The sequence below is a fragment of the Miniopterus natalensis genome, chromosome 18 (assembly GCF_054644295.1).
Source record: "Miniopterus natalensis isolate mMinNat1 chromosome 18, mMinNat1.hap1, whole genome shotgun sequence".
NCBI lineage: Eukaryota > Metazoa > Chordata > Mammalia > Chiroptera > Miniopteridae > Miniopterus > Miniopterus natalensis.
In genome coordinates this window covers 18768461-18793107 of record NC_142098.1, presented here as the reverse complement: position 1 = coordinate 18793107, position 24647 = coordinate 18768461, and the positions used below count along the sequence as shown (strand labels likewise).

Here is a 24647-nt window from a genome sequence, read left to right as displayed (position 1 = left end):
GACCCAGAGCCATGGTGTGACCTAGCAGTCTTCCCTGCTCCGGGTGGGAGGGAGGCCCGAGAAGCAGCCGGGATACTCAGGGGCAAGGCTGGCTCAAAGCGCTTCATCTGGGTGCTCTGGTCATCAGAGGGTGACAATACCTTGAACGGCACTGTCCCTACAGATGCCATTAGCTGCGCAGGATCATTTGCATTTAAATTTAATTTATTAATCAAATTAAGAGTGAAGTGCCTTGACCCACTAGGCACCTTTCGAGTGCTCAGTAGCCACCTGTAGTTAGTGGCTGCTGTATTGGACAGGGCAGGTAAGGAACATTGCCATTGCCGCCCAGAGTTTTGGAGGACAGGCTGGACCGTGGAACTTTTTGTTTTGACCCATGCCATGCTCCATGCACCGGGCCCCCGCTCCCAGGGGAACTAGCCTCACGTGCAGGCAAGTCTGCAGTGTTCTAGCATCCCTGGACAGGGTCCCATCCTGGTGCATGCAGCACAGCTGTTCTCTGCATAGGGGCAACGTCAGGGGCTTGCAGGAGTTACCCTCGCCTACCCCAGTGTCTCTCCCCTCTCCCCTTTCTCAGGTTCTCTGTATCTATGTGTGTTTGTTTTCCTCTGTCTCTGATACTTTTTCTCCATGTCTCCCCTCCCTTCCCCTTCTCTCTCCCTTTATCTCTTGCTCTATTTCATAATCTTTCCGTTTCTTTTTCTCTAGTTTCTTTCTCCAGACCCTTCTCTCCACCCCAGCTCTTCTCTCTGGGCATCTTGACTTAACTCTCTCTCTGTCTCTCTCCTCTCTCTGGTCTCCCAAGGGACCTCCTTACAAAGCTGCTTTGTTGAAATTTGAATCAGTGCTTCACTCAGACCTCGGGGAGCTGACCTGAGTTCAAGAAAGGTTAAGAGACACTCTTAGGCAAACATGCATTGTCCCCAGCTCAGAGATGCCAAGCAGTCTGCCAGCAGGTTGAGTCGCCAGACAAAGGCGCCAGCCTTCCAGCCTGGGTCCAATTGGTGTGTTTCTGGATGCTTTGTGATTTTCAGCGTGAGTCCCTAATGCCATGTTATTAGAATCCCCGGGTACAGAAAGGACCTGTTTATCACCCTTCCTCCCTTAATGCCCTTTCTCCTGGCCTTCCACTGTGAGGAGGGAGCTGCATAAGCACATAAACGGCGCCGTGAAAGCACCCATGGGGTGCGGCCGTGGGATGGGATGGATGGCGTTAAAGAGCTGTGTGGCGGCAGATCATCTTCGGGGATTTCTGCCTCGCAGTTGGGTGTCCACTTATCCGTGAGAAGTGGACAGGGCCCACTGCTCTGAAAACAAGGCTGCAGGCAGGCCAAGATCAAGGAGAACCTTCTTCCCGAGAGCTCCAGCTTCCTTCCCGAACAGTTTCCGAGACCCACTCTTCTCACAAACAGACATTCCGGAAAGTCCCCCAGGAGGCCGGGCAACTGTTTACCCCAAACGCTGGCAGCAGGGGCAGGGACAGGGACAGGGCGGGTTCCCTTCTTACTGGAAGCTGGAGAGAAAGACCTTTCCGGTCTGAAGATCACGTGCTGTTTTTTCCCTAAGAGGTTGGGCCGGGGAAGAAGGACTTAGGAACAGCCACCCCCAGTGCACCCTTGGCTGTTTTTCTCACCTCTTGAGACAATACAACAATGAGAGAGAACTTGGCAACTTTCGAAGAGGAAATTAAGCAGAATTTGCCTGGACCGGGGCCCTTTCAGTATTCGAAAGATTTATCACTGGGAGTAGTCGGCGCCGGCCTGAGCAGGCCTGCCTCTTCTAGGGCCTCTTTCCCATGCTTGAATCGAGTCTCCTCTCAGTGACCCCAGGACTCTGAGCTGTGCCCTGTGTCCCAGGGGCCTGTGTCGTCCCAGCTCAGCTGCCCACAAGGCAGTATTGGGACTCTGCAGAAACTCGCCCTCTCCCCCAGGCCTGGCCCAACCCAGTCCCCTCTCCCTGTCCTTGGCAGGCACTTAGCGCAATTCCGGATGTTCCCCCAGCAGCCTCTGTCTCTTTAAAACTAGACAAGCTGAAGGAAGAAGCAGCTCACAGCCCACCCTTATTGCAACCTCTGACTCCATCAGTGAGAGGGGAAGCAGCATGAGGATGCCGTGGCTGCCCTCCAAGCCGCCTTCTGGAGGAACGTTCTGGCCCACCCTCTTGTTGGCCAGGTTAGGCCTCCTGGTGATTGGAACAGGTGCCAAGTCCTTCCTCCTCCCTCGTCACCAGCATAATAGTTTCAGATTACCTAGCCCAATTCCTGGAGCCCAGTGGAGCCTAGGTGCAGCACTCTCTCATGTTGGGGTGGACGGTAGAGAGAGCAGGCTGTGAGGGCAGACAGACCTGAGTCCCAGCCCAGCTCTACCATGCTCTACCTGTGTAACCTTGGGCCGCAGGAATAACCTCTCTTGGCACCTAATTATCTGTGAACTGGACCCTGAATGTGTTGAGGATTAGCAGTATTACATGTAAAATACTTAGCACTGTACCTGGTACGTAGTAGGGATGCAGAAAAAAAGCTGCCATGATTATTTCTAGAGCCTTGGTCAAATGCAGCTTGGGATATCAAGGCTGAATAGTTCTTTTGAAATTCTACTACACATGGCACTTCTTTAATGAGCAGAATGGATATAGTGGTGTTTTATCCATTCATCCATCCACTTACCCACCCATCCATTTATTCGTCCATCCATTTATCCATCCATTCATCCATCCACCCACCCATATATCTTATCTGTATATTCATTCATTCATTCAGCAAGTTAGCTGGTCTTCCGTGTAACAAAGATTCCTCTGGGCTTTGTGGACATAGTGGTGAATAAGTCAAACCTGGTCCTTGACCTCACGGAGCCCACAGCCTGGAGAGAAAGAAGAACAAAGAAACAAGCAATCACAGAGTAGTGTGGTATGTTAGACAAGGTGTCATCACCTGGTGGGTTGGGGAGGGGGAGGGGAAAGTCACCACTAAGACAGGTATTCTGGAGAATTGGCATTTTAGGTGAGACCTGAAGGTAAATAATTCAGCAGGCAGTGAGGGAGGGGTGAAGGCAGAGTGTTGGTGGGATGTACACTCTGGGTGAAAGCCATATAGCAAAACAAAACCAGCCGGGTTATGCTGGGTTATGCTACAGTGACAAGCAGCCCCAAATTCTAAGTGGCTTAAAACAGCAAAGGATAATTTCCCACTCATGCTGGGTGTCCACGGTGGGTCAGCTGAGAGCTCGGCTGGTGGAGCACCCACCAGCTGGAATGTTTCTGGTTACCAGAGCTGGGGGAAGGGAACCTACTAAATAGTACACTGGCTCTTAAAGGCTTCCACTGGAAGTGACACAGGTCATGTCAGCTTATGTTTCACTGGCCAAAACAAGTCACCTGCCAAGTTTCTAATGAGGAATCTAAGGCCGAGTCCTGCTGTGGCCTTACCAGTTTCCTTCCCAGAGTTTTCAGCTCCCTTCCAACACGTCATATTCATAGGGGGTTAGAATGCAGACAATCTTTGGAGCTTCTTTATTTGGCCTACCACACCTGCCCCCTTCCCTGGCCACCATGGTGTGTTAAAAAGTCGAGAAATGGTTATGGACCAGGAGCGTGCTGGAGCCACTCATACTGGCTTGTACCAGCTCCTGAGAGCTGATCCTGTTCCTTTCTTTCTAATTGTGGTTTAGGGACGGAATCAGCCAAGGTGGCATCATTCACAGCGTGGAAGTCAGCAGACATTGTGATCACTGTTGTTTTGTTTTTTTATCCCAGAGAGCCTGTTGTTAGACATTTATCAGCACACCACTGGCCACGGCTGCCACTGATACCGATCACTGCTCTCTGTAGAGTGTTTGCACGTGCTGGGCACTTGCACTAAGTAAGCATTTTACATAGATTATCACATTGTTGGGATCTTGACACCGCTCTCCCTGAGCATGGGATGTATTTTGTCATCCCAATGAACAAGAATTGTCATGAGACCACAGAGCTAGGTCAGCACTGACCGGAGGTGACCCAGCCACAGATTCTTCGGGGTACTACTGGTTCCTGCAGCAGACTTCCCTTTGGTCTCCTCCTCCTGCTAGGTGTCACAGGCTTTGTGTCATCAAGGGACTTGCTCCAGGTCACACTACTAGACTGCAGCAGAGCCCAGACTTGAACCCAGGTCTGTTGGAGACTCAGCCACTGCAGAAGCCCCTGTATTACACAGGGTGAACCCCAATCCACTCCCCACTCAGGGCAGAGACACACTCACCTTGTCTCCCGGTGTGTCTGAATCTGCTCAGGGTTTGGAACAAGTCTGTGAGCCTGATTTCCTGTTGCACTGGCCATTGATCTGGTTCATTTATTCAAGCCCAGAGATTTCCCCAAATTCTGCCCTGACAAAACAGCTGATGCTTCCATGGTGATTGAGGTGAGAAGGTAGGGCAGCCTGACTCTCCTTCATTGAGGGAGACCCAAAGTTATACACGCTTGGGCATGCATGTGGGGGTGTGGGGCAAAAGGTAGACTTTCCTGTTTAGAGGGAGGCTCTGGCCTTTGCCAGAGTTCCTCAACCATCAGGGTCAGGGTCACTTGGTGCAGGGCTATGGGGTTAGCTGGGACTGGCTGCTACATTTCTGCCCTTGTGGTCAGTGGGAAACTTGACTGCCATAACATTGTGGTTCACAGCACAAGTCTACCCACCTGACTTCTAGTCCTGGCCCCACACCTGCTGCCTGCAAGCCCGTGGGAAAGTCTATAACCTTCCAAGCCTCAGTTTCGTCATCTGTACCATGGGGAAGAGCTGCTGACAGTACCAGTTTCTCAGGGGAGACTTGCAAGGCCTGAACAAGCCAGGCTTAGTGCTGGGTCTGGCGTATGGTAACCATGCCACGCGTACTGCTTGCACCACCAGCAAATCTGCTGGAACCAGGGGAGAGCAGCAGCGATATGTCAGAGTCCTATCAGAGTCGTATCAGAGTTGGCAGGGCCTTCTGCAGGCCGCATTTTATTTGGGAGGAATTGATGATGATGGTGATGATAATAACAACAATGGCTGCATTTCTGTTTGACCACCTACTGTGTGCCCAGCATGCTTCTAGATGCTTTATAGGAATTATTCTCAGTCCTCCTGACATTTCTGCAGGACCAGTGTTATTTTTCCCATTTTACAGATGAGAAAATTGAGGCTCAGCTTCCCAGCGACTCTGAACTAGGGTGGTGTGGGTTAAGGAAGGTTTTGCTCAGGTCTGCCCGAGTTCAAAGCTGGCTGGCTGGCTGCTTTCTACTACGACTCCTTGCAGTTGGCAGGAGGTACAGTGGGTCAACCCGTGGGCTTGGAAGACAGGCTGCTTGGGTTTGACTGTACTTAGTTAATGTAAGATCTCAGGGTCTCAGTTTTCCCTCTGTGAAATGGACAGTGTCACCCATTTCACAGAGCTCAGCTCTTGTGGGCTGTTGACAGAACATGTGGATAATAACCGCCAGGTGCCTGAGCAGTGCTTGGTACAGAGGAAGCACCAAACAACTCCCACAATCATCATCATCCCACCACCATGCTGCCTTCCCATTCATCTGGGCCTCTCCTGTGATCCTAAATGGTAAATAAGTGTGCAGTTAAAGCTCTCCCAGCCACCAGTGTCTAAAGTCACTCCTGCCCAGCAGAATAAGCACCATGGCAGCGAGGTCTTATTTCAGGAAAGTCACCCTGGTTATCACTTCTGTTTTGGTTTTGTACCCATAGGGTTCAGCTTAGCGAATCCTTCTAAAGGTGTATAGGGCCACAGAGCCCACCCTCCGGGCAGACAGGCTGGGCCGTGTGCTGGCCTGTACAACACTCTGAAATGCTGCGAGTGTGTGATCGGACCTTGCTGTCCTCTTCTTTTCGTTGCAGGCTGCCAACAGCTACCTGCGGGACCAGTGGTTCCATTCTCTGCAGTGGAAGGTAAGTCCTGACTTGGCTGCTCACTTGGGGTTGCCCCCTCTGTTTCGGGCTTGGCTCAACACTGGTCTGATACCTAGAGGCATGAAGGCGGAGATCTTTCGCTCCATTGTATAAAGCCTCTCCCCCTCCCCCTCTGTGATGCCTTTCTCCCTGCTATACTGAGGCAGCATTCCTGCCCCGTGGGCCCTTGGCTTTGCTCAGAGCCTTACGGTGCTGTGCCTGCTCCCAAAAGGATGTAGGACCGCTTGCTCTCAGATCAGGGGCTCACCTGTGGAGCTGTAGGATGCAGGACTTTAGGGGCTCAAGATGCTGCCTTAAAAGTAACTTCTAAAGGTGGTATCAGCCCGGCTGGTGTGACTCAGTGGTTGAGCATCAACGCATGAACCAGGAGGTTGCTGGTTCGATTCCTGGTTGGGGCACATGCCTGGGTTGTGGCCTCGATCCCCAGTGGGGGACGTGCAGGAGGCAGCCGATCAATGTTTCTCTTTCATCGATGTTTCTCTCTCTCCCTCTCCCTTCCTCTCTCTCTAAAATCAATAAAGGTAGTAACAAAGCTAATTTACCAGAGATTCAAGAGCCCAACTGAGTTTCCATAAGATACTCTTCACTTCAGTTGCCTGGTTTTTTGGCCTGATTTCCCAGTTCTAGTTTTGCATAAGTGCTCCAGAGTATTCCAGCACATAAGGGAAATTTTTCCTTTCCTGGTCACTTTCAAGACTCAGAGGCCAGACCTGCTGAGGAGTGTCCTCCCAGCCCTCTGGGAAGCCCACGTTCTGCTCCGTGGCTCAGGCAGCTTCCCCTCGTGCCCCGCCTCCCTGTCGCTCCAGCCTTCTGATCTTTTAGTTTAGAACAAGCTGTGACGGGCCACCGGCATGGAGCCAGCAGGGTATGGCTGGAGTCACTGGCGCATATCCTGAGCTGTCATCTTACTGTAAGCTGGAGAGCCACGAGGATGAGTGGCTGGCCGTGTGCAGGGTTGAAGGCCATGTGCCATCCTGGGATGACCAAGGGAACACTCAGAATTCCTCTCGTGCCTCTGGAGGGGCTGTCGTCACAGCCAGGCAGAGGACAGAAATACAACCCCGGAAAATTACATTCCTAGTCCCAGAGAGGGCCACTCCTCTGTTTCCCCAACAGCTGTAGGTCCTCTCGCCTTGTTGCCTATAGGGCAGTCTCAGAGGCTGAGCATGAGTGTCCAAGTTGGGGCTGCTAAGGGAAAGGACTAGCATTTATTGAGCACCAGCTGTGTGCCAGGAACTTGCAGCTAGGTCCATCGTGTCCATTTCACCCTTGCCTCAGCCTTATAAGGCTGATTATTATCACTGCTCCCATTTCATGTATGGGAAAGGTGAGGCTAGATTGGAGCCCAACTCCCACAGTTAGAAAGGGCCTGAGGCAGGGTTCCAACCTACATTTTCCCCATACCTGTAGGTGCCTGAATATAGATGGAAAGCACTGGGTAGCAACTAAAAAGGAAAGGTGGCACAGGCCTGCTCACAGAGTCAACAGGTATTGCTGAGAGCTGGATTTCCCAGGGAGATTGTCCCTGAGGCCTGTCTCTACAGCCAGGTGTGTCCCAGGACAGGCAGGGCTTACGTCAGGACCTACAAGGGGCCATCTGGGAGATAAATGCCAGAGCAGGTGAGAGGGAGGGAAGATAACAGGGATGGTGTTGGTCAGGGGGGCTCCCTGGAGGAGGAGACCATTTAACTGCCACAGTCTCCCCCTCTTTATTCTCTATGGGTATTTTCCATGTGAGTCTTCACTAAGTGATTGCCTTGCTTTTTCTTAGCTCAGGACAGGGCAGAAAGTACTTAGAGACATTCAGCCTACCTGACAGGTTGGGAAAACACCTCATTGAAAAGGTGGCCAAGATCAGTGTCAAGAGAGAAGCCACCTTCAGTGGTATGCCACAGAACTCTGCTTTCTGCCTTGCCCTGGTCAACATATTTTTCAACAGCGATTTATGTCAACACCTGAAAGGCGGTGCTTGTGAAGTTTGTGAATATTGTACAGCTACAGGAGGTGACTAAGATGGTGGGCACAGAAAGCCCGATTTCAGGAGACTGACTGGCTAGAAAGGTGATCTGAAAGTGACAAGCTTGAAATGTACATATTCAAACGTCAAGGATGGCATGTGGGGTTCAGATAGTTGATTGGACACGTGCAGAATTCAGGATCCCTGGGCTTCTAGCAGTTCTCATGAAGACCTGGATGTCCGTGCTCTATTTTGGTGGTATTTGGTTTGTTTATGATTGTTACATTTAATCAGTAGAAGGGGGGGAGGGGAGAGAGAGAGAGAGAGAGAGAGAGATGGGAAGGAGGGAGGGAGGGAGGGAGGGAGGGAGGGAGGGAGGGAGGGAGGGAGGGAGGGAGGGAGGGAAAGGGAGGAAGGAGGGGGGGAAGAAAACAAAACAGTACAATCCAGGAAACCCAAGTCAAAGTGTCAAGGAACCAGCAAGCGTCTGGCAGTGTGTGCCCCTTTTGCCAGGTGGAGGTGGGTGATGACTTTTGTTCTCACTGTATAAGCATTCGGTTGTACCTTAGGCATGTGCCCTTTGACAGCCCCCTCCCCCCACTTTGGGTATGCTGCCACCAGGTGGCAGTGGTATCTCGGTGTCAGCAACTTGATTTCATTCATGTGGTTCTTTGGTGAGATTAGGGGAGGCATGCTCTCCTTCCTTTTAAAATGGCAAAGAAATGTTGGTGTTTTGGAGGCACTGTTGGCTAGTGAAATCAACTTAGAGACGTGGATTCAAATACAGGTTCTGTAGCTTACTTATCCTGTGGTCTGTGTAGGTTCCAGCAAGCGTTCATTAATTCAGACGCAGTTACTGAGTACCTGCAGTGTACCAAGCATGGCTGGGTGCTTTCCTGTTTGTTGTCATTCAGCAAATGAGGGAACCAAGGCTCAGAGATGTCTGGTGACTTGCCCGTTAGTTACACAGCGGATTTCAGTACAGATCTGTGGGTCCATCCAGCCTCTGCTTAATCCAGCTGTGCCCAATGCTAAGTGTTGGACTCTATAGCCTACTCAGGATGTGACCTGCTTCTCTTGATATAGCCACGTGCTCCTTCGTTTTTAAAATCAACCATTTTGGGTTTTCTCATTTCTTTCTTCCTTTTCTCTTCTGTATCTTTAACTAAAAATAAAAATTAAAAAAAATCAACAGAACATCAAAATTAAGGATTTTAGAAATTCTACAACCTCAACTTGAGTTTTTAAATTTTCTAAATATTGTTTTTGTCTCCCACCCCTGCACACACACCAGTGTGTATTTGCATGTTGCAGCTGCAGTTCACATAGAGAATACATTCTTCCATTTGTAAAGAATGTTACCTCTTAAATACTGTGTTCCCATTGATTCGTTTTTATCAAGTTGTACTGGTATCTGTAGGGCATTCTCAGCAAGGGGTGATATTGCCCCAAGGAGACCAGAACTGGTTGGTTGGGGTTTTAAAAACCTTAAGTTATTACAGTTGTATGTGGCCCTCCAAAGTTCAGCTCTGTTCAACAAAATCTTATTTTTTAGTATTTAATTTCAAAGGCAGGAACGCATATGGCATGTGGGGATATCTAAAAAGGCTCCTTACAGGCACAGTAACTCAAGACTGGTTGAGAAACACCACTGTGACATCTCCCTCATATTGTGTTGTGAAACAAGGCCAAGAATAAATAAAATAGTCGTATGATATCCTTGCCCTGCTCTGTCCTGGTAACCCTGCTGTTTTAATGGCCATAGCTGTGAATTCCAGCATGTTCACCTGCCGTCACAGGCCATCACCTGCCATCACAGGCCATTTGGGGCATTTCCTCAGCACAGGGCACTGTGCTTTAAGCATCATCTCACCTCAGTGTGAGGAAATTTGAGTCACTTGCTCAAGGCCACCCTGAAGGGGAAGTGGGGTTTGACCCACACTGTCCCAGCCCCCAGGACTCCCTTCCCTGCCTTCCCCCCTCTGAGCAGCTCTGCTCTTCCTCCCAGCTTCCCGCCCTCAGAGCCCCGCAGAACAACCTGCATCTCTGGTCCCAGGATGGAGGGTGGGATGAGGTTACTCTGGGCATCGTGATGGCAGCTCCAGCCCTCCCAGCATGCAGTGGAGCAGAGCACGTTGTCCCGAGGCTCCTTAGGGAGGTCAGCCCTGTTTGGTTTGGGTGGTTCAGCCCCTGAGGCCAATCCCTGGGGGTATGGAAGCATAAACAGTTGTACTGAGTTAATGAGGCCTCATTTCTGACTCAGAGAGACACCTTGGAGACCAGGTCCTGTGGAGACAGGCCTGTCTATGTGTACAAGGCCATGAGGGGACAGGCCTATCTGTCTGTGTACACAAGACTGTAGGGGACAGGTTTGTCTGTATAAACAGGGCTGTAAGGACAGGCCTGCCTGTATACCCAGAGCTGTGAGGGGACAGGCCTGTCCATGTATGAAGACCCCCATGAGGGGACAGCCTGGTTTGTGTGGCAAGGCCAGGAGTTCCAGGCTGTGAGGGCAGGGTGTGTGTGTATAAAGATGTGGGAAGACTGTCCTGTTTCTATGTCCAAGGTTCAAGGCCACAGGCCTTGACTGCCAGCTGGGAGGAGACACCAGGCCCATAGAGGAGCCCAAGAAGCAAGATACACCTGCTTTGCATAGCTGGCGGACTGGCACTTCTTGTGCCTCCAGCTCTGAGCACCAGCCTTGTCACTTCCTGAGAGGGGACTCTTCAGCCTATTGCACAGAAGTCTTGAAAACTAAACTGATTTTATCCCCTTGGGGAGCTGAGTTACTAAGAACAGCCCCAGGGGCTGAGTCCGAGTGCTGGCTTCAGAGGAGCAGACTGTGTGAGACAAGGCTGGCCCAAGGCTGCCGGGCAGAGGAATGCCCTTGGCTCTGGGAAAATCCCTGTACGGGTTTGCATTGCCTCTGGCCATCTGCCTGAGCCACACTGCCTCCTCCCAGCAGGGTTTCCCAAGCCCCTGGGGCAGCCACAGCCTGGGGTCATCCCTGTCCATGGCTCTGTCCCTCCTGTACAGAATAGGAAGGTGATAGAGAATGTGGGGTTGGGGGGGGGCCATGACCGTGTTAGGAGTGCATCTGGATGGAGTGTGTTTATTTGGGCCTCAGTTTTCTCTTCTGTGAAATGGGGATAATACTGGTACCTTGCTCATTGGGTAATTATGAGGATGGGATGCTCTGTTATTTGTGAAGCATTTTGAAAGGACCCTCAGGAGCCAGTGCTGTGGGAGCATCATCGCATGCACCTTTATCAGTGTGTCTCCTATATGCCAGTGGGTGGGAGCAGCCCCTTCTTAGCCCCTCCTTTGCCCCCAAGTGGTGTGTAAGAACTGAGGAAGGTGAGGAGTCTCTCCTGAGGAGGCCCTGACCAGGGTGGGCCGTGGGTGTTTCTCAGTTTTGAGCACTACTGTGCCTGGCACTTCGGCCGCTCTAGCTCCCTTAATCTCCTGACCGCTCTGCCAAGTCTTTGCTACCCGATCTCGTAGATGAGGGGACCAAGAATCTAAGGGGCAGGGGCCATTGCCAAGGACAGCTGGCTCCTCAGGATGTCACAATCTAGCTCCCACATCAGGCCTTGGGTGAGCTCATCCTATGCTTGGAGCCCTCGCTGAAGCACAGCAACTGGCAGGGTCCCCAATGGGCAGGTGAAGAACCAGACACTCAGAGGAGAAGACCATGGGGGCTGGAAGCCTAGGTTCTCTCTCTCATTGGGCCACCCCCTCAGGAGGGCTGGACCCCTCACCCCCATCCCACGCAGGGGGAGAGGCCCCCCAGCTGGTGTCAAGATTCCTGGGGAGAAGGTCAGAGGGACAAAAGGCCCTTGAGCTGATGTCCCTCCCCTGATGGGAAGCTTCTGAGGGAAGGATGGGACCCTCTAGTGGGTGCCATCACTCCCAACTCTGACTTTCCTTCTGGGCCCATCCCTCTCTCCCTTTTTGGGTAGAGACCTTTCATCCTGGGAAGGAGCCACTTCTAGTCCTGCAGCTGTGGCCCCTACATAACTTTCTCTACCCAATTTCAAACCCCTCTGAGCTCATGTCCCCAGCACATGTGCCCTGAGTCTTTGATGCAAGCCCTCCCTCAACACAAAACTGCAGGTGGCCATCACCACCCTTACCGGGGACTCACTCCTGTGCCAAGCAGGTGCCTCCCTGTTCAATCCTAAGGAGGAATCTCGTCCTCCCATTATCCTATTTCACAGATGTAGAGACTGAGGCTGAGAGGTTAAGCCACTCACCCAAGGTCATACAATATTAGATGGCAGAGTTGGGTTTGAACACAAGTTCATTTGATTCCAGAACCTGGGATCTTAACCAATGAGAACATGGCTCCCACCTGCACACATGTGTAAGTACCCCCACGTGCATACACACCAAATGTTCCTCATACTGTGAGCTTGCACTTCGACCGGCCCCTCGGCGCCTTTCCTTTCTTGTGACTTGCATGTTTAGGGCCTGGGAATTTTTGTTTGGGAGACATTTCATGAGAGCTTTACATTTTTCTCTAAGTCTCATAGACGTCACTGCGAGGATTATGTGAATTAATCTCTGACTTGCAGTCCCCTGCTTTTCATGGGTAAGGGCTGATTGCCCTGTCCCATCCTACGTGTGGCACAGCACAGTCAGACCACCTGTCCCCAGCCTGAGAAGGTCAGCCTCACCACCCTGCTTCCACATCTGCCCCAAACACACCACATCACCTGTGTCTCCAGATTCCAGCAGCAAGGCTCTGCATGCCTGACCTAGCCTTACTTCTAACTTCCCTTGGCACCAGTCCACCACCCTCCCGTGTGGCTCCTGGCTGGGCTCACCCACTCTGGCCAGGATGTCCCTTTGCCTGGAGGGAAGACGGTAGCCCGTTTCACCCTTCTGCCGCTTCCATAGTGGCCTTGCCCCCTCTGCCCCACCGTCCTCCTCTGTGCCTGTCTGCCACTCTCTTTCTCTGCCTTTCACAATGATCATGAAAACATCTTTACAACCGTATCAAGGCCACAGCTGCAGGACTGGCAGTGGCTCCTCCCCAGGAGGAAAGGCCTCTGTTCCTGCCGGTCCCCACCCGATGACTGATTTCACTCTCGCAGACGTCCTTCCAGGTTTCATTCACCTTTGCACAGACATCTCATCCACCTTGGCACAAGCCTCCATGGACTCGCCCTTGTTGGGCATTTGGGCTGTTTCTGTTTTTCTTGTTATAGATAATGCAGACATAACTGTCAAAGCTTTTACTTCTTTGGACCACTTTTTAGGGCAGATTTCCAGAACAGTGGTTGGTCACTGGGCAGAAGTGGGGAAGTTTTTGGTGGCTCTTACCACATATTGCCAGTTTGCTCCCAAAGAGAAAATTTTGCAGTGCCTAAGGGTGAGAGCTCTGAACCAAACTGCCTGGATTCAAATCTCAGCTTTACCACCACTACTGTCCATGCGACCGGAGACCAGTTGTGTTCCTCTCTGGGCCTCTTCCTCCTAAATAAAATGGGGTTTACGTAAGACCAAGCTCATTGGGTTTTTTTGGTTTTTTTTAATATATCTTTATTGATTTCAGAGAGAGGAAGGGAGAGGGAGAGAGAGAGCTAGAAACATCAATGATGAGAGAGTCATTGATCGGCTGCAGCCCGCAACCCGGGCATGTGCCCTGACCAGGAATCGAACCCTGATCGCCTGGATCCTAGGTCGACGCTTAACCACTGAGTCACGCCCGGCCGGGCTCATTGGGTTCTTGTGACAATTAAATGGGTTAATAGCTGTAAAGAACTTAGAACAGCACCTGTAAGTATTGGGTGAATGTTAATTAATCCTATTCTTCCATAATGATTAAGGACCCTGTTTCCCTTTGTCTAGAAGAAAGGCACGGGCATGGCACCTGTACCACCAACCCCCAGTGAGCCCCTGGTAGGAATCACTAATTAATCACTGCATGCTTTTCCCCGAGAGCATAGCCCCTGCTGGTCTGCCCGAGTTGACAGAGGGAGTAAAAGTTGCCACTGTCCTGCTTTCGTGACCTCCTAGTCCTGTGGTCATGAGTGTCAACTGTCCTGCCCCTGAAAAGGAAGGTAGAGCAGGGAAGCAGGACAAGGATTGATAAGAGGTAGCCTCAGTGCTCTTAGTGGCCCAGCCACAGGTCAGCTTCATCGAGATCGAAAAGGCAGGAATCCCATCAAGATCATTTCTGGCACTTAGAGAGGGCTTTGTGACTGCCTAAGAGGGGATCAAGGGATTCAGTGGGCCACTGAAAGGAGAGGCTTTCCCCATACAGCAGGGGGCCCACCCCAGTCCAAGACTCCTGGAGGGGCCTCAGTGGGGGTATAACGGTGGTGGCACTGAGCCCCAGAGAGCAGAGGCCCTCACAGAGGCCAGTTCACCCAGGCTTCATCAGCATTTACGTTCAATGAGACTGAGGGGAGACCACAGGGGCCCAAGAGGCCGGTCCCCTGGGATGGCCACAGTCTTCAGTGACTCCTAACCACAGCTCTTGCCCCTCGGTGTGTCACCAGGGACCCTGTAACTACTAACAAGGGAGGCTTCAGGGATTAAAACTAACAAGTGGCAGAGGACAGGGCAGCCTGGGGAGCAGAGCTCACACTCGTGGACTTTCTTTACTGTTGATGGAGAGAACAGTTATTAGGTGCCTGTTAATGCCAGGTGCTGCGCTGGGAGCTCTTGTGTGTGATCTCTTGCAACCTTATCAACGTTTGGTTAGACTCACCTTGAAGGAAATGCTGAGTGGGCAAGGAGATTGTCCATGGTGCACAGCTAGAACCAGGGTGGTGGGTCTCTGAACCCAGCCTCCTTCTGCTGGTGAGGTGGCACCACCGTGGACCTGGAGAGGGTAGGGACATAGGCATGGAGCCCCATCGATGAGCCACAGATGCAGAGGAGTCTCAGGCAAGCATTGAGCCTTTGCAGCTCTCTCCACTTTCTCCAACCAGCACTCTCTTTGCAGTAGACATGGGACATTTTTACCTGTTTTGTTTTTGTTAATAAACTTTCACTGAAAAATAACATATATAGAGAAGAATGCACAGATCAAAAGAATAGTGCTAGGTGAATTCTCACAGAATTGAACCAAGGTAACTAGCACCCAGATCAAGAATCAGAGCATGGCCGTGGCCAGTGTAACTCAGTTGGCTGGGCATCATACTGTGCACAGAAAGGTTGCTGGTTTGATTCCTGGTCTGGGCACATGCCTGGGTTGTGGGCTTGATCCCCGGTAGGAGGCATCTAGGAGGCAGCCGATCAGTGTTTCTCACATTGATGTTTCTCTTTCTCTCCTCCCTTTCTCTAAAAATCAGTACAAAGTCTTAAAAAACAAACAAACAAACAAAAAACAGCATGAGCCCCCTTACCCCCCCAGTCCCTACGCTCCCACCCCAACTGCCACCACAGGAAACCATGATCCTGATTCTAGCAGCATAGATTATTAGTTTTCATGTATCTGAACCTTGTACAAATAGAATCATACAGGCTGAACTCTTTTGTGCCTGGGTCCTTTGGCTCAGAATTATAAGATTTATCTATGCTGTCGTGTGTAGTGATCATGTATTCATTTGCTTTACTGTATGGTGTTCTGTTGAATGAATAGGTTACTAATTTGTTCATACTGTTACGGGTAGATATTTCCAGTTTGGCTGTTACCAATAGAACTATTATAAACATGCCTTTTGGTGAACATATGTCCACATCCTAATGAGCATAGACCCTCAGGCAAGCATAGGGTCCCCTTTAATGGATGCTGCCCAATGGTTTTCCAAAGTGGTTGTAGCAATTTACACACCCGCAGCAGCATATACGAGTCCTAAGGCACAGGGTATTAAGACATGGATCTCTAATTTGCATGTAACATGCAAGCATCATAGCGGGGGGGGGGGGGGGGTGAGTTTTGACTATTGTGTTCACCTGAATAACCACCGCCCAAGTTCCCATTGCCCCTGAAAACTCTCTCATGCCCCTCTCCAGCCAGCCCCTCCTCCTTCCCCCAGTTAGCCCGCTCACATGTAAGACAAGTGAAAGTCATGCGTGTGTGGTAACTCTAAGGCGTACAGGAAAGCATACAAAGCACAGTCTCCTCCTCCCCCAAGTCCATTTTCTCAAAGGCAATTCTGTTAGTGTCCCGCAGAGCCTTCCCTAAGGTTTTCAGGAATATCCCTTTCTCAGCACCACACAGATTTTATTATCCACAATGTTGTGTTCCGTGCTTCACCCTTAGTCACAGGTGGTGGCGAGCTCTCCGTGGCTGCATGTACAGATCTCCTTCGTCCCTTTATATATATTTATAGTTATATATATATATATATATATATATATATTATTGATCTTTAGAGAGAGGAAGGGAGAGGGAGAGAGAGAGAAACATCGATGAGAGAGGGAAGCATTGGTTGACTGCCTCCTGCACGCCCTTTACCCAGGGTGGAGCCCAGAACTGGCTCATGTGCCCTGACCGGGAATCAAACCGGCAGGCAGCGTTTCAGTGCCCGGCTTGACCCGCAACCAACTGAGCCATACCAGCCAGGGCTCCTTCGTTTCTCTTTACTCTTTCATAGTGTTCCATTCAGACAAGGGTCAGGCTGGATGAGACTTTACATCTTTCAGTAAAGCTATTGCTCAGCCAGGGAAACTGAGCTTCTGAGGAAAAGGGCAAGCATTTATGAGCACCTCCCATCCACAGGTTAAAGGCAGCGAGGGGCGCTTTGCCGCCTGACCCTCGCCCTGTGTCCCTCTAACCATCCCCGCTTGAAAGGTCAAGAGCCCAGCCCCAGTGGAATGAGCTGCCCCAGCCCCGTGGAGAAACTGGGTCTGTGCCCTGTTACTGGAACTCGGGCTTCCCCAGCCCCCACCAGAGGGCCAGCCTTGGCTTGGGGACATCCTAGCACCCCCACGCCTCCTGTGCGAAGGTCTTCCCTGGGCCTCAGGAGTCGCACATGACAGCTGGCTCTTCAAACAGCCAAGAAAGAGGTGCATTGTGGGCAGTTGCTTTTTTCCAGACAAGGGAGAGGAGATCAGCACTCTCGCGTGTCATCCCACGCATGCCTTGAGGGGCTGATGAGTCAGTGAACCATACAAGGAAGTTTTTTCACGTAAAACGGGCTTGCCGGTGAACTTGTTTTCTGCCCTTTAAGGCAGAATTTTTTTCTCTCTCTCTTTAAAGAAGTCTTTAAAACATAAATATGAGGCAGTGTCTTGACTAGCAAGACCTTTTTGTTCTTCTGCAGAAGTCTTCAGTGGGTCCCTTTGGGAGCTGGGTGGTGGGCAGTGCACCCCTGAGATGGGGGTGCAGTCAGTGTTTGGGTGGGGCTGTGGCAGGGGTCCAGCCTGGGAGGGGAAGGTGGCCTGCCCTTCTGTGTTTGTCCCGAGGCTCCTGCCTGCCTGTTGGCTCCAAGACGAAGCCAAACAGAGAATTCAAAAAGAACTGTGCCTGTTCCCACAGAGGAGTTAGGTCCGCACCCTACCGGGTGATGAGAGGCTGATTGACCGGGAGACAAGGGCAAAACCGCCCTAGTCCTGCTTCCCGGGGGACCCTGGTGCCTCCTCAGAACCGATTCAGTTTTACAGAAAGCCCTGAACTGGGCAGAGAGTACCTTTTGAGGGACCTGAAGCTCCCCCTGACTGAGCCTTTTGACCCTGGTAGCAGGTAGCAAGGTGGTATGTTGCTGGGTAGGGGTTGGGCCGGGCAGGTGCTTCAAAAAGACCCTTTGGCAGAATGGGCTGGATCTGATTTCTGAGCTGGAGCAGATTTCTGGGAGTGAGCACATGGAACCCAAAAAGCACATGTGGGAGGTCAGGGCCCAACTCAGCATTGGCCAAAGGTGGCAGACTTGAGCTGCCCGTTGGTACCTGTTGGCTCTTAAAGCCTTTGTCAATGTCTCCATTAAACTTTCCATCCAGGATGGTCTCCATCCCCTCCCAGGGCCTCCCACCATGATAGATCCAGGGGTTTTGAACTGACAACTCAGTGGTTCCCAAAGCGGCATCTACATGACCTGGGAACCTACTAGAAACACAAATCTTTGTCTCATAAACTTGAAGCTGGGGGAGGAGAGTGCAGCAAGCTGTTTTACATGACATCCAGGTTTTTCTGATGAAGAACCACTGTAATAGTTTGAAGAAACTATTTATTAGACATGTATTGACATTTGTTGAGCTCCTATTGTTTTCATCCATGTTATCTTATTTAGGCCGTACAATGTCCCTGGGACGTGGGGATTATCTCTCCGTTTTACAGACGAGAAAATGGACTCTTAGATTAAATAATTTTCCTCTGTGTCTGAGCCAGAATTCAGACCAGGCCTGAGCCTCCTTCTGTGTCCAGCAGCCCTGTTGCTGGATCCCTCTCGACCTGAGATCCAGCATAAAGGCTGAATGCATCTGTAGCTTTTAGGTTACTCTGCCAGCATCTCCTCCATTTATGCCGGCAACAGACTTCATCACCTCGAACACCCTCAGAGTCCTACTCCCAGGCTCCGCCTTGGACTTCCCTTGGGCAAATAGAGTTCTCAGTGCGCCTGAGGGGCCTTCTTCAGCATGGAAGGAGCAGCCCCCATGTAAACCCTGCCACCGCACATGTCCCCTCTCTGGGAAGGCAGGAGCACGCCTTACCCTAGATTCAAGTGCACAGTCCCCACCTGCCTGGCTACGCACTTTGAGGATCACCTGTAAGTGAATTGACCAGGAAACTGAACTCTTTTCCATTGTGCTAGTAAATGAAGGCCCTTTGCCGAGGAGCCGGGCTGCAGCCCAGAGGAGGCAGCCCAACAAGGAATGGACGCTTCCCTAGCAAAGGGATGAACAGGTCAGAAGTCCTTGGAAGTCCTGGAAGCACTAGATAAAGTTCTTAGTCAAATAAACAGCAGAGGCTCCCGTTGATATGCTACCGTCTTGTGGTCTAGTGGGAACTCCTTATTTGGGATAGAGATTTCCCTTTATCTGGCCCAGAAGAAACAGCCCTGTGCCGGGCTCTGCGTTTCAGGAGAGCGAAACTTACTGGGAGCCAACCCCTCCCACATGGAAGAGGAAGAGCAGCCCCTGGTATAGTATTTGCGTTTTTTAAATTTATTTGGTGGGTTGCTATGACACAGGGGGCTTTCTTCAGAAAATGGCATTTCTTATTAATGATTAATGAGAGGTCTCCACTGCGGTTAGTATTAGGTTCAGGTTCTGCACGGGCTCCCAGCCGCAGTAACGTCATTGGAAGATAATAGGATCTTCTTAAACAGAATGTTTTAAAAGTGGGATCTCAACCATGCCTTGGGTACGAAGTGACTGTGTCACATTTGTAATTAAGGCGAGGCAGGACAAGTCTCTGGATATTTGGAAAACTGGGGAGGACGTGTGGGCTGTGTTCTTGGGGATCCTGGAGGTGTGCGCTGGACCGAGGGGGGCTGACTCAGGGCAGACTGACCTGAGGAGGAGCTCTGGCCAGGAGGGGAGTGCCCGGGCACTGAGGTGTGGTGGTCACAGCGTCTCAAGGCAACTGCCAGAAAGACCTTTGGGAGGGTGTGCACAGGGGGTAAGGGCAGGGGTAGGGCATCTGTTTGCTTCGTTTTCATTTTCTAAATGTGTACGCCCCCTTTGCCTAGTGGTGTTTAGGTGGTTTACAAAAGCATACAGCCTGGGAAAATCTACATTAATTAATATGGGTCGATTCCCACCAGATGTTAGAGAAAAAAACAAGATGCAGGGACCTGGGTATACTGTGAGGCTTTTTTGTGAAACAAGATGAGGAACAAGCAGCAAAACTGAGCACAAAATCAATCTCTCTGTCCGTTTGTGTTTGATTATATGTTTGCGGAGAAAGCTCTGAGCCGAAAGGTACCAGGGGCAGCTAACTATCCATCCCACCGCCTGTTTTTCTAAATGAGGGTTTTATGAGGACCCAGCCCCACCCATTCTCGCCGAAACGGCAGAGTGTCGCCGGAAAAGCCTGGAATATTTATTATCTAGCCCTTCAGAGAAAATGTTTGCAAAACCCTGATGTCATAGTGTTAGCATGGATTTGGGGATGCAGTTAAAAAAGGCCAACGTGTATGAGATGGGCTAAACGTGTGTACACTTTTATACTGGTGTGTGTGGTACACGTGTGCCTGTGCATTGCATGTGTGTATCCACACTGAAAGAGAACCCACGAAATGTTGGTCAACATATAGATGTGCAGGACGTGAGCCCACACAACAGAGTTCTTGTGCCCTTTACTCTCTTCCCTGACACTGTTCTGTATGACCCTAGTTTATCAATAAACATATATTATTTCAAAAACCAGGTAATGTACTAGTACACTGAGAAGTCAAAAATAATAAGATCTCAGCTATCCCCCTACCCAGCTCTTTCTAAGAAGGTGGGATTCTGACAATTTGATAATTCTGTGGAAATGAAATCTTTGCAGATTTCTTTATTTCTTTTTAATTAAATTCACAATATGTGGATATAGCTTCCTGCCGTAATTTGAAACATTATAGATAAAGCTGAAGCTCCTCCTTGCCCCACCCACATCCCCCCTCAAGCTACTTCTCTCTCCCAGGAAGACAGCTGTCACCAGCCTGCCATGTGTCCTGCCCCCCCCCCCCGCCCGCCCTATCGGTTAGATCCATATATATGCAGTCCGTGCATGTAAATGTATATGTACACATATGCATGTGTGTGGTTTTGCTTTGAACCTTGTAAGCAGCTGCAAGAGGCAGGTGCTTCTATTAGCCCATTTACAGATGAGGAAACCTAAGGTTCAGGGAGGTAATATTATTTACCTGAGGCTGCACAGCTTACAAGTAGCAGAACAGAACTTTGAATGCAGATGTGCTGCACTCAGTTTATTATACTGCACACACCTCGGAGCCAAAGCAGAGCCTTACCAGAGCCTCTATGTTCCCGGCAGTTGACAGGCTGGTGGGGGAGATGAGTGAGCAAAGGGCAGTGAGGATCGAGTGTTGAGTGTACTGAGCATAGGACTGGGAGCCCCCCAGCCTCCCTTAAGTGCTGTGACCAGGCTGGAAGGGGGCTGCTGAGAGAAGTAACCTCCCTGGGGTTAGGGCCACGTGGAGACAGGAGAGCATTTCTAGATGCTGAGAGCAGGTGTGGGGCTGTGCCATGACTCAGGACACTGAGGTTACCCTGGGGAGGGGTCCTGGTTCAGACACGCCGCTTTGACCCAGAGCACATTACTGTGTCTCTCTGTTATGGTTTCCTCATCTGTACAATGGGGGTTGCACCTCCCCCTTAGACTGGACTAGCAGTGCTGACCCCTGGCTGCACACTCCAATCACCTGGGTTTTTTGGGTGTGTTTTTTCAATTGTCTCTATTGATTTCAGAGAGGGAGAGAAAGAGATAGAAACGTCAATGATGAGAGACAGTCATTGACTGGCTGCCTCCTGCACGCCCCTCACTGGGGGACTGAGCCCACAACCCAGGCACGTGCCCTGACCAGGAATCGAATCACAATCTCCTGGATTGTAGGTCGATGCTCAGCCACTGAACTACACCAGCCGGGCACACCTGGGGGTTTTAAATATACTTCATTTAATGTGGTAAAATATACATAACATGAGACTTACCATTTTAATCATGACTAAATAGTATTCAGTTGCACAACATTCACATTGTTGTACAGCCACCACCACCTCCAGATATTTTTCGTCTTCCCAAACTGAAACTCTGTCCCCATTAAACACTAACTCCCTTGCCTCTCCCCCAGCCCTGGCACCACCATCCTACTTTTTGTCTCTATGAATCTGACCACTCTACATGCCTTATATACGTGGAATCATACAGTATTTGTCTTTTTGTGACTGTGTTGTTTCACTTAGCATGATGTCCTCAAGGTTCATCCATGTTGTAGCATGTATCAGAATATCCTTCCTTTTTATGGCTGAATAAATACTTCATTGCATGGATAGACAACATCTGTCCATCCATTCAACTGTCAGTGGATACTTGAGTTGCTTCCACCTTTTGGCTCTTGTGAATAATGCTGCTGTGAACATTGGTGTTTAAGTATACTTTAAAATATACCAGTGCCCCTCAAAATACAGATGCCTAGGCTCTACCCCGCCCCCAACACCCACCTGATGAGATTGGCCTGGGCTTGGACTCTGTTACTGGAATGTTGTTAAGCCTCCTCAGGTAGTTTTGATGCCTAGGCAGGACTGAGAACCTGGAATAGTTGCTTTGGTATGAGCACCTAGCTCAGCACCCAGCCATGGGAAGCCCTAGGTTGCCAACTGGCATGATGGGTGTACTGTGGGCTGATGTGAGACCCTCATTAAAGGAAAGAGAGCTCCGTTTGCTCTGAGCTGGAGTCTTCCCCAAGACCCCTCTTTGTCAAAGACCCTAAGGCAGCCCTGTGTTGAAGTCCTGCCTGAATTCTTCTGGGAGGTCCCCCTATAGCTTCCCTGAATGACCAGGTGGCTTCTCCCGACATCATTGATGGTGCAGGTGTTCAGGTGCATGGGTGTCCCTGCTTAGCCTTTCCTGAGGCAGTGGAGGACCAGGGTTCTATGCACTCTGCTTATAGACTTGGGGAGTAGACACCAGCATTTCTACACACACCCCTTCCCCAAGGGAGGAGGAAAGAGATAGGGGTGGGTTCAGATCTCTCCCAGGAAGACAAAACCCAGAAAGCTCCAAACTGAGGATAAGTTGGGAGAGGGGCACCTGTGTGCTAATGCCCCCTCACTCACAGTCCCAGAGTGGCCCCACCTGCCACCTTCTCAAGTTAAAAGGGTGGGAAGGGTCTGCTTGAATGGCTGAAGCAGAGCAGTGGAGCGTTTAGGAGCCAGGTTTCCTGGGGTCCTTCCATCCTTTGCGGCGCACCAGCTGTATGAGATTCCTGTGGCTGCTATAACAAAGTACCACAAACTGGGTAGCTTAGTACAACAGAAATTTATTCTATTACTGTTGCAGGGACCAGAAATCCAACATTAAAGTGCCAGCCAGGGCCATGTTCCCTCCAGAGACTCTAAGGGAGATTCTTTTCTTTACCTCTTCCAGCTTCTGGTGGCTGCTACAAATCTTGGCATCCCTTGGCTTGTAGATGCATCACTCCAATCTCTGCCTCTGTCTTCCCATGGCCTTCTCTCCCTTGCGTGTGTGTCTGTGTCTTCACATGGCCTTTTTACAAGGTACCAGGGATTATATTTGGGGCCCGCCCTAATTCAGTGTGACCTCATCTTTAACTTGATGGCATTTGCAAAGAACTATTTCCCAATGAGGTCACATTCACAGATACCAGAGGTTAGGACTTGGACATATCATTTTGGGGACATAGTTCAATCCACAACACCAGCTGTGTGACCTTAGGCAAGGTATTAACCCCCCGGTGCCCCCTAACACTGTGTATCATGGGGAACAGAGTAAGTGTCTGCCTCGTAGGGAGTAGTAAACAAGGCATGCAGGTGAGCATTCAAGAGCATGGTTCTTATCTAGAATCTACTTAAAAGTGCAGACTCCCGGGCCCCCTCCTGACTCTGAGTTGGAATCTGCATTTTAACAAGACTCCCCCCTCCCCGGGGGTGGTTCCTGCCCGCAGGAGCTTTTGAACAGCACTGGGGAGGGCTTTAGGGTTTGGTGCAGTGCCTGGCACAGGGGAAGCACTTCATACATGCTAGCCATTATTTCTGATTTTTATTCTCCTCTCCTTTACAAACACTGAAAGCACCTTCCATGTGCCCTAAGTAGTTCCAGTCACCTCACAGAACAGTAAAGAAACAGACAAGGCCCCCAGGGAGCCCAGAGCTCAGTGAGAAAAACGCTCACATACAATTTTTAAATGTAGTCAAATGGATACATGTGGTGTTTGGATTTTGCCAAGGGTGCAGCAGGCCCGTAGTGCCAGGTAGGATGTGGTAGCCAGCTGGGAGACTGGCACCAAGGACAGTTCATCTCACCAGCTAGATGCACGGTTGCCTGGGCAACCAGCTGATGCTCCAGAGAGGATGAGCAGGACACTGCCCGAGTTCCTGCTGTTTCCTTGGAAGCCGTAATGACTGCAGCAAGATCGCCTCTAGTGGGCACTTAGGGTGCTGAGTGCCCAGGCACTTTCCTGTCTTTCAAGCAAATTGCCTGTCTCCCCAGGACCCAGTTCTTCAGGCAGATTTCAGCTGGACACCCAGCTGCAGCTGGTCTGGAACTGTCTCTGGGCAACCAGGGAGGTGAGGCTCAACTCTCCAATTTAAAGGACCTCTTGTTCGTTTCAGCAGGAGGCAGCAGCATCCCTCAGGGCAGAGAAAGCATTCAGGTGTGCCTCTCAGAGTGGCATGGTAGTTGGGCACTCAGGATCGGAAAGCTAGATCTGGGTCCCCATTCCAGCTCTGGCTCTTACTTGTTTCATGACTTAAACTCTCTCAGCCTCAGTTTTCTTGTCTGTAAAATGGGGCTAATTATACCGCTCATATTGTGAGTTCTGTTGTGAGGATTAAGAGATTTATTTTATACAAAGTGGTTAGCATAGGGCCCAGCCTATGGAGAGCCCTCCAAAAGTGTTAACAATTATGCTCTGGTGTCATTTGTTACAACTCATTATGGGTAAGCACTGGATGAGAGGCAGTCAGTGCTGCTGTAAGTGGCTTTTTTAAGAGTAAATTGAGCTGTGCCTTATGCTCCAGCTGACACGGCTGGGCTGTGTCTCATTTTGTGGTGTTTCCTCCACTCCTTTCCCCTCATGGAGCCAATGCCCAGGGCAGGTGTCCCTATACTTACCTTGAAAACCCTTAGTCCTCAGAGGGTAATCATTGATTAGTCCATCTTTCCGTTGGTTAGGCCAGCAG

General features: G+C 50.5%; 1 protein-coding gene across 2 annotated transcripts in view; it reads left to right on the top strand.

Annotated features, from left to right (window-relative positions):
* CMIP (c-Maf inducing protein) overlaps positions 1-24647 on the top strand; it is a 221821-nt gene that overhangs the window by 143258 nt on the left and 53916 nt on the right. For both annotated transcript variants that reach the window (XM_087827098.1, XM_087827097.1), the window contains exon 3: positions 5855-5905. In XM_087827098.1, coding sequence (XP_087683224.1) covers positions 5855-5905 — 51 coding nt within the window. The remainder of the gene's footprint in view (positions 1-5854; positions 5906-24647) is intronic.